The sequence below is a fragment of the Medicago sativa genome, chromosome 3 (genome assembly GCF_051527215.1).
Source record: "Medicago sativa cultivar Bolivia chromosome 3, Bolivia_mono, whole genome shotgun sequence".
Classification (NCBI taxonomy): Eukaryota; Viridiplantae; Streptophyta; class Magnoliopsida; order Fabales; family Fabaceae; genus Medicago; species Medicago sativa.
In genome coordinates, this window is record NC_140751.1 from 84,058,514 (window position 1) to 84,069,184 (window position 10,671).

Here is a 10,671-nt window from a genome sequence, read left to right on the forward strand (position 1 = left end):
CGAGTCCGAATCCGATCCAAACACGAAGTTCTTGTTGCTACCAACCCAACGGCTACCTTTGCATCTTCATCGGCTTCCTCTTTATCGGATCCGGATTCACTACCCAAATCATCCTGAGGTTGCCATTAAACTCGCTTAATCTTGCTTCTTGAGTTTGCTTGGTTTGAAGGTAGACCTCTTTGACTTGTCCTTTGACTTTTCTCTTTGAAGATCGGGGCATTCGGCAATGAAGTGACTCGGCTTCTGCGATTGAAGCATCCCTTCGATCTTCTTTCCTTGAGCTTCGGAGTTACCCCTTCGGAGAGAAACTTTCGTTCTTCTTGGCCGATATTGAAGTCCGTTTGAGAGCATGGCCATTTCGCAAAGCATTCGGTTCGAATCCGAACTTGACCGTTCTTCCTCTTCGCATTCAACCACTTTGAGAGCTTTTGATGACTTGCCTTTGGATGGAAGAGCTATTGATTTACTCTTCTTAGTAGACTCATGTTCATTAAGACTTAACTCATGAACTTTGAGAGAACTAACAAGATCTTCGACACTTAAAGTGTTTAAATCTTTAGCTTCCTCAATGGCGGTCACTTTTGGTCTCCATCTGGCGGGTAAGCTTCGAGTATCTTGCTTACATGATCGAAGCAACATAGCTCTTCTTTAGAATCGTAGACCGAAACTAAGGTTTGAAACCTTGAGTACATCTCCTCAATAGTTTCATCATCCTTCATTTGAATAACTCATACCTTGATGTACAAGCAGGAGAGCCTTTGCTTCTTTGACCTTCTTGCTCCCTTCATAATTTGAACGAGAGAAGCAAACATAGCTTTAGCAGTGGATTTGTCACTCATCTTCATGTATTACTCTTTGGGTATGGCAAAAGGACAAGAGCTCCTCCGATAATATGATGCTTCTTGTAAAGTTTCCTCGGTTACGGAGTATGTTTCTTTCTATCCACGGCAGCTCCTTCTTCATCAAGGACTAAACTACCAACGCCGTCTTCCGGAATATCCCACAATTCTTCATCTAGGCTCATGATGTAACCGTAAAAATTGGTCTTCCACCAAGAGAACTCTTCAGCATCTCCATTGAACTTTGGAATTTTTCCAACACGGGTTTTCTTACTATCACTATAATCATGTGAGACATTTTTATAGCTAGTATCACCATCGGGAGGAGGAGTAGTCATGTTTTTCTCGGATCTTTGACTGTTGCACGGTTAAGTGATACACAACAAACCAGGCTACGATACCAATTGAAGGTGAGAAAAAACACAAGAAGGGGGTTGAATTGTGTTTTTGGAAAATTCTTCGTTTCTCCTAAAAGGCGAACACACCGATCGAAGCTAAGTGAGACGGCTTACGAAGTGATAATCAGAATCTAAATGCAGCGGAATAAATCGAGAGAGAGAGAAGAAGAACGACACAAAGCAATTATCTTGGTTCCTTCCACAATCCGAAGTAGTCCGGTCCCCCTTGCACTTCCAAGGAGATTTCACTATGAGTAATATCTCGATTACAAATGCTCAAGCACACAAGCAAGAGACTTCCAATGCTCAAGCACACAAGCAAGAGACTTCCTTTGCTCAAGAACACAATCAAGAGACTTCTGCTCAAGCACAACCGCAAGAGACTTCCTAACTAAACAAAATTACACGAAGAAAATTGTTTAAGGTTGAACACTTGATATACAATCGGAGGTGCTCACAATACAAATCGATACGAGACTCAATGGACTTAAGAATTTCTAAGATATGACTTTGAGACACGAAATTCTAAGTGAATGCGTAACAATTTCAGCAGAGGTTTGGTACTTGTGAAAATCTTTTTGAGTCTTTCGTTCGAGCGTTCTTGCATTACCAATTCTCAGGTCTTCACTCCTTTATATAGAGGTGTGAAAGAGACGTTGTGAAATTGCCAAGACACCAAAGAGTCGTTGTTGAAGCTTGATCTTTCACCAATGATCTTTTGCACTGATTTGGTTGTTGTCCTATGAAGAACCAATTTGAAATCCATTCCTTATCCAAAGGAACATCTATGCAGCGAGACCGTATTCTGAGCCGTTTTCTTGTCTTGAAGTGCGTACACAAAACGAGTAGTGGAGAACGTGGTTGTACAATTCGTACAAAGTACAATGTCAACGCTTTCGTCCAAATTGCAAACACATGCCTTCAAACACCTTTGAAATGACCGTTGCAAACTCCACTAATCCTTTGTTTGTGTTTTCGAATCCAATAGACGACTTTTGCATTGATGATTCTTCAATTTCTTGATTCTTTGCAAATCCGGTTGATATTCACTTCGGTGAAATGGCTTACGATGAGGCGGCTTCGATGATGCGGCTTCGATGAGATGACTTCGCAGTTCGATGATGCGGCTTCGATGATGTGACTTCGGACCTCTTGTCTTCGGGAGCACTATTCTTCAGAGCAGCTTACTTCGGAGCGCTATTTCTTCAGAGCGACTTGACTTCGGGAGCGCTTTTTCTTTAGGAGCAAGTTGCCTTCGGGAGCGTCCAAGCTTCAAATTTTTGTTGTTTCCATAGCTCTTTATTTGCTCATTCGTAACCAATGATGATGTAACTTTATAATTATGGTCCCGTACACTTGAACAAATATTAGCTAATCCAATTTACAATTTTTAATACCTTGTTATCATCAAAACTCTTTAAGGTTTATTGTTAAACACATTTTGTTCCAACAATATATTCTATCAAATTATTATTTGCTAGATTTTAGTATTTTAATAATACATACTACGGGTGTTGGGTGGATCAACTAGTCCGAGCTAAGTGTTAAAGACGTTGGAGGTTATGGGTCCAAACATGGATAAAGGAGAAAAACCTTAATCTAACAACTAATTATTAACATTTGTTATTAAAAAAAATTAATAGGGTTAAGATGCACTTTCGTTTTTATCAATTCGATTTGTTCGATAACAGCTACTATTTAAATTTGAGGACTTACAAAGAGGAGTTAACAAAGATATAATTATAGCAACCAAATCATAATTAATAGATTTTATGATAATTTTAGTATATTGAAAATAAACTTCACAATTTTTTTTAAAGATACAAGAGAGAGATTATGTTAATAATTAATTGTTAGATTAATATTTTTTACTCCTTCATCCGAGTTAAACCCGACCTCCAACTCCTTTAACTTTAGTTTAAATCAATTGAGTTACCAACCATCTCGCTTTAACAAACTACAATTTAACTCATTCAAACAACGTTTATTGCGCAACGAACTAAATTACAACTAATATAAAATCATTTGGCAAATTGATCGGTTCTAGGTTCAACCAACTAATTTAATCAAATTTTTTATTTTTTTTACTAATTTTTTTGGGTGATTTTATCAAACAAGGAAAAAGACAAAGGAGGAGAAACTACCAAATAAATACATAATATTTCTTTTTTGACTTTTTATATATTATATTTTTGAAATAAATAAAAAATAAAGAGATTGTAAAAAAAATAAAAAAGAATGATAAAGTCAAAAAAAAAAATGAAAATTCGCGTACATTGCACCGTCTAATAAGAATGTTGCGTTTCCTTCACGCGCTCAAAACGAATAGTTACCATAAATTTCACGGTACACCCCCGTTATGATTCTGGCATCACCCCCACCCCACCAGCACCGCACCACCAAACAAAGCACATCAACAAACAAACTCACAACACAAGTTTTGCTTCAAACCAGCCAGCTATGCTTTTTTACATCCATCACACATCACACAAACGGCTGAGACAACAACACCCTTCGATCTGATCCTTCAATTTCCAAATCCCAATTATCATCCCCTCTTTGCGCCAATCAACGACCCCACACACTATCTCTCTCTCTTAAACCCCCTTCTATCTCTCTCTCATTTTTTGCCATGCCAGCTTCTCCTTCAGGTACTCTCTCCCTCTCTCTTAAACCCTCACTCTTTTCTCTCTTTCTCTGCAATGCTAACCCTAGGGTTTCATTTTCAATTTCTCTTTTAATTTTCATTTTTATTATTATTATTATTGATTTTCACAGATAACCGAGCCAAATGGAGGAAACGGAAGAGAGAATCACGAATCAACCAGCGTCAACAGAAGCTTCAAGAGGAAGAAGAAGAAGACGACGAAGAAAATCCCAATGCCGACGAAGACCACGACCGCGACTACGATTCCGACGACCAACACCACCCTAATTCTCAACCTCAACAAGAAATTGAAGTTCTCTCTGATCACGCTGTTCAGATTTCGCAGTTTCCCATGGTAATTAAGCGTGCTGTCAATCGTCCACACTCTTCTGTAACCGCAATTGTTGCTCTTGAACGAGCTATGGAGTTGGGAGATAGTAAAGCTCAGCTTCAGAACCCTCCGTTTCTGGAGAATGTTTCACATGGACAGCTTCAAGCGCTTTCGGCTGTTCCTTCTGATAGTCTTGCTTTGGATCAGGACCGTGCTGAGTCTTCTTATGTTATCACTCCGCCTCCGATTTTGGAAGGACGTGGTGTTGTTAAACGCTTTGGAAGTAGGGTTCTTGTGCTTCCAATGCATTCAGGTTCTCTCTATTTCTGCTTTCACTCTGTTGCATGGTTTGGTTTTATTTATAAATTTAGTTTGGATAATTCTATAAATATTTATGGAAAGAAAAATATATCAATAGAAATTTGTGTCAACTATGGTTTTTTGAACGGTAGCTTCTCAATTATTCCATAAATGTAACTTATAAAGTTAAGGACTTACATTTAATTGAGAAGCTCTCATGAATAGGTAGGCATCTTATCCAAATTGGACCTAATTTAATGTTATTTTTGGAGTTTCTATGAGCAGATTGGTTTTCACCTGGAACAGTACACCGGCTAGAGAGACAAGCAGTGCCGCATTTCTTTTCAGGGAAATCACAGGATCTTACTCCTGAGAAGTACATGGAATGTAGGAATTATATTGTTGCACTATATATGGAGGAACCGGGGAAGAGGATTACTGCGTCTGATTGCCGGTGGATTGCAGGTTGGGGTTGGTCATGAAGATTTGACTCGAATTGTTAGGTTTCTTGATCATTGGGGAATTATAAATTACTGTGCTCGGACACCAAGTCATGAGCCTCCAAATGCCGTGTCTTGCTTGAAGGAGGATACTAGTGGAGAGATCCGTGTGCCGTCGGAGGCTTTGAAGTCTATCGATAGTTTGATTAAATTTGATAAGACCAACTGTAAGCTCAAAGCAGAAGAAATTTATTCACCGTTGACAACGCATAGCGGTGATGTCCCTGATCTGGACAGCAGAATAAGAGAGCACCTGTCTGAAAATCATTGCAATTATTGTTCTTGTCCTCTTCCTGCTGTATACTATCAGTCTCAAAAAGAGGTACACTGCATTTTTATTTTAAATTTAGTAATATATCGTGGCCGTAGGGCTTTCCTTTGCTTTTGTCATTTATGTAACTTGGTGGAGGAAAAGACGAACAAGATTTATGAATTCTTGAATGTCCCCCAATAACCTTGCATGATTATGGTAAATGGACAGTTAACATTGCATTAAATGATCAGTGCATATTATTACTGCTGAGAATAAGCCTCATGTTGTTGAAAGCTGCACTAGCAGTTCACGATTTCTATTAATAGCAACCGAGTCCCTTGCTTTTAAAACCAGTTACTAAAATAAAAAATCCAAAAAAAGGGTTACTACTTACTATTGCATGCGAGTGCTTGTTGTGTAAATGTTGTATTCTTCCTTCAATACACAAACAAAATAAAAGATAAAATAAATAGGGTTTGGCTTGTCATCCGAGGGTGGATCTAGATCCAGTACTGTATTGTTGCTCATCTTTAATCCGGGTGTGTGTGTATTATATTCACGTATTATTTCAACAACAATCCCCAAGTAGTCAGTTAGCTGTTACTGAATTGCTTTAATTATTGTGTTTGCAGTATCTAATAGTTTAGTAGCCAGTTTACGGGAAAAGCACTGGAATGAAAGTGCTTTTTTTGATAAAGGCAAGGCATCATATTGGGTTCTTATTGTTGTTGGAGTCGTATTTAGTAGGGTTCTTTTTGTACCATTCTTATATCAGATATGTGCAGTTGTAGGATAGTAGGAGTCATATTCTTATATCTGAAACGGGGAAGATATGTGCAGTTAAAAGTAGAAGAGATTCTAATTTACCAATATCTCTACCTGTCAGGTTCGTGCAAAAGTCAAAAGTTTTAGGAAACACACGACCCTGAGAAGAATAAAAGCACTTTGTCGTTGAGTTTTGGATAGTTGAGACTTAAGAGAGAATTTAAATGTGGGAAAAGCCTCCAGAAAGGAATTTATCCTACCCATGCTCAAGTTTCACGCAAGAGCCATCACCCAACCCTGAATAGACTGAAAATAAACTTCTTTACTGGCTTTTAGTTTTTCTTAGGCTTCTGTTTTTGGCAAGGATTTATAAAATTTAGAAGTTGAACTTAAATTACATCAATATTTCATGTTTGAAGTAACTTTGTTGTCACTTCTTAGTAATTAGTCAATAATAGGATATAAGCGAGGTCGGCTACGTGGATCAAATTACGCCATAATGTTCTATCATAAACCATATTTCGGTCCAACTCATTAATCTCTAAATCTATCCTAATAGTTTCTCTTGTAGTTTTTCTAGGTCTTCCTTTGCCTCTAGTGATCTGACCATCCTTCATATGATCTTCTCTCTACATGACCAAACCACCTAAGCTTATATTCCACCATGTTTATTATATCAAGTGTTCCTCTACATCTATACCTGATGCATAGTACTATAATTTGTAAATCATAGGTTCATTATGATGACTTTACTGCAGATTAACTTTGAACATGATAGGCCCATCAAGCATTTATATAGAAGGGGTAAAATAGGAATGGAATGAGAGGTAGTGGAGGCGCAGGAAGGACAGATGTCAGTTAAGGAGGTAGGAAAGAAAATGCATGAAGCAGAAATAATTAACGGGGCAGGTGGCAGCGTGGGATTGGGAGAGGGAAATAGAGAATCAGGTGTAATGATGCATAAAAGAGGGGAACAACAGAATGGGAAGGTGTGCTATGCCTGAACTGAATTAATAAAATAGGGACTGAGAAGTGGGATTATTCTCACATCTGTAGAAGAAGAGGCATTTCTACTCTAGGAGTGCCATAATATCTTTTCTGTTATTTTTCCATTTCATCCAAGGAGATTACTCCATCCATAGCTTACTACTGCTGCATTGCTTGTACTGAGGAATTCATCCTCTATTTCCCATATTAATACAAATACTACTCCCTCTCCCTCTTATCTAGATACTCTGCTGTGTTCTAATCCTTTTCCATCATATGTAATCAATATCTCATTCGCATGTTACAGGTTGATATTTTACTCTGCACTGATTGTTTTCATGATGGAAAATTTGTCGTTGGTCATTCAAGTATAGATTTTTTAAGGGTGGACTCATCAAGGGATTATGGTGAACTAGATGGGGAAAGTTGGACTGATCAAGAAACTTTGTTGCTGCTTGAAGCAATGGAGATTTACCATGAGAATTGGAATGAAATTGCTGAGCATGTTGGTACCAAATCAAAAGCACAATGCATTCTTCATTTTCTTCGTCTACCCATGGAAGATGGAAAATTGGAAAATATCAATGTTCCAAGCATGTCTGTGTCATCCAATGTGATGAATAGAGATGATAATGGAAGATCACACCATTACTCAAACGGAGATTCGGCAGGTCTGTCCTGTATTTTTAAATAAAACCAAAGGAGTGCTAGGAACACACACTTTCCAACACCTTTTCTTTTATTGGTTAAAATTCACGTGTCCCACCAAATCATGTGGGTCCCACTTAAATTTGGCAGGACCCATTTGAATTTTAACCAATGAATGAGAGTGTGTTGAAAAGTGTGTAACAAAAATTGTGTTTTTAGCATTATTCTTAAACCAAATTGTTGTGATATGGTTTTGATTTACTATCCATGCTCTCACAGGTCCTGTACATCAAATCAGAGATTCCGACAGCCGCCTGCCTTTTGCCAATTCTGGAAATCCTGTTATGGCTCTGGTGGGTGACTACAAACGATATTCCTAAGTTATTATTTTATTAAGAAATGTTATTATAAAACAAATTTATAAACAAGACTAGCATGGTTATCAGTACTGCACTTAGCATCTTGTTCTTAACTTATTTACTGAGTTTTTATGTAACTTTTAAAACTAAAACTTATTTCTTAAAGTATTGCTTTTCTGTGAAGGAGCAAATGATCACCATGCTTGCTTATCATAAGCTTTAAAAGGGTGATATGCTGACAATAAAATGTATTTAGAGCAAATTAAGATGTCTTGTATATTTTACAGTTGTTTTGATGAGATTCTTATACATGTGGCTTTGGTTGATGTTTTCTAAAGGTTGCCTTTTTAGCCTCTGCGGTTGGACCAAGAGTAGCAGCTTCTTGTGCTCACGCGGCATTATCAGTAATGTCGGAGGATAATACTGGCTCCCAGACTGAATCATCAGGACATGATAATAGGTAAGATTGCCAAATCACATGCAGTTTTATTGGGCGAAGAATTTTTCCTGGGCTGTTCCTCCTTTTTTGTACATATCCTATCTTCTACTTTATTACTCCTCTCTTTCTCTTTCTTATTAGATTTGTTTTCTATTAAAAGAAATTTCATACAATATGATTAAACCTTACCTGGAAGACCCCCTAAAGAGATAAAAGGAAGAAAACATATATTAGGTTGTGTCTGCCCTATTCCTTTAGGCTTTGTTTGAGAGTTTAGAGGGTAGGGGAAGGAAGGGCTTTGGGGGTGAGAAATATCGAGGGAAATGGAGAAATCTTTCACATTTTTCTTTGAAAGTGTTTTTTTAGAGAATGATAAACTAATGCTTATGATTCATATATTTTTAATATATAGCAACGTAGAATAAATTTGAAGAATTCACTCCAAAACCCCCAAAACCCTCCTCCAATGCAATTTTTTAGTTCCCCCAAATGAGGAGGGTTTTGTTTTATGAAGAAAAATTAACCCCTCAAAGCCCTCCCCTCCCAATGTACCACTCTATTTCTTCCACTCACTCCATCCTTTTTTCCAAAACCCTCCCCTCCCTTCCCCTCCAAACTCGCAAACAAAGCCTTAGTAGAGTGCGAAAATCAAACACTAGTTGAACTGTTGTATTTGTGGTTGCTAGTTTATGAATTTTGTACTAAACATTAATGACTTTTACCCATGAAGGACAAATCCAGAAAGCACACATTCTAGAGATGGTGGCTCTCGAGGAGAAACTGCAATTTCAAATAATCATAATGGTCAGTTATAGTTGCTACTTTTTAATATAGCTGATATACTATCATGGACCAACATCCAATGTGACACGGAATGTTATTTTCTTCCTGACAAGTGCTGCTTTTGATTTCAGAGGATAAGGCAAAAGCACCTTGTTCGCGGGATCAAAGTGAGGGTAGGACAACCCCACTCTCTGCTGAAAAAGTTAAAGATGCAGCAAAAGCAGGCCTCTCTGCTGCAGCAATGAAAGCTAAATTGTTTGCCGATCACGAAGAACGAGAAATCCAGAGATTATGTGCTAATATAATTAACCATCAGGTACAACTGTTATTTCTTGACTTCAGTTTCAGTTGACATATACTTCATTTTTTTCTTTCTACTTCTATCTGATGTATGCATGTACGTATAGGCAGCAGTTAAACATTTTTTGCAGAATTCGGTAAATTAAAACAATTGGAGAAAACTCAAAATCAGGTGCAGAGCTAGTATTTTGACTTTTAACTTGTTTTTGTGGCTTGCTGTTGTTGACAGTTGAAAAGATTGGAATTGAAGCTGAAACAGTTTGCAGAAATTGAAACATTGTTGATGAAGGAATGCGAGCAAGTGGAAAGAGCAAAACAGAGGTTTGCTGCAGAACGCACCCGCGTTATATCAGCACGTTTTGGAACTGCAGGAACTACACCTGCAATGAATGCATCAGGTGTTGGTCCTTCAATGGCTAGTAATGGCAATAATAGGCAACAAATGATCTCTGCTTCTCCCTCACAGCCCAGCATCTCAGGGTATGGTAACAACCAGCCAGTTCATCCACACATGTCCTTTGCCCAAAGACCTTCAATGTTTGGGTTGGGGCAAAGGTTGCCCCTATCTATGATACAACAATCACAATCAGCTTCTTCAGCTCCCATGTTCAATGCCCCTAGTAATGTGCAGCCTGGTACCAATCATCCATTGTTGAGGCCTGTGTCAGGAACTAATTCTGGTTTAGGATAATTAGGGGGAGTAGATATAAGTTTTGGAACTTCAATGGTGCAGTTTTATTTGGTCATTGATTTCAGAAGTTGAAGCGGAGATTCGGTGGATGTGCCGAGAAGGTTTTTAGCTTATTGAGCCTGTAATTGTTTGCAGTTGATTGTGAAACTGTTGTTTAAAAGGAAATAATTAGCATTTGATATTCTATAGTTTTAGTTACTTTCATGTTGACTATAGGCACGATGAAAATTTATTGTTTTAAGTGTCACAAATCTTGTTTAGTTAGATTGCATACAAATCCAACTACTTGGATGAAAAAATGAAAAGGCTATGGGGACATCTCCGCCACCTGTGCTGTTGTATAGTATTGTCAATGCTTGGTTATTATGCTTTTATGTTGCGGTTTCTCTCGTGGACAGTTTTCTGATTCTAGTGAGGGTATGTCAATTGTC

At 37.9% G+C, this 10,671-nt stretch overlaps 1 protein-coding gene across 1 annotated transcript; it reads left to right on the forward strand.

Moving 5' to 3' along the window:
* The first annotated feature begins 3,684 nt into the window (after positions 1-3,684).
* SWI3C (SWITCH/sucrose nonfermenting 3C) lies at positions 3,685-10,593 on the forward strand. Its single transcript, XM_085754907.1, is given in 10 exon segments — positions 3,685-3,888; positions 4,016-4,528; positions 4,801-4,970; positions 4,972-5,337; positions 7,328-7,691; positions 7,948-8,021; positions 8,366-8,487; positions 9,197-9,270; positions 9,381-9,565; positions 9,779-10,593. Coding segments are annotated over 10 exon segments (2,349 nt in total). The 5' UTR covers positions 3,685-3,869; the 3' UTR covers positions 10,241-10,593.
* The last annotated feature ends 78 nt before the right edge of the window (positions 10,594-10,671 follow it).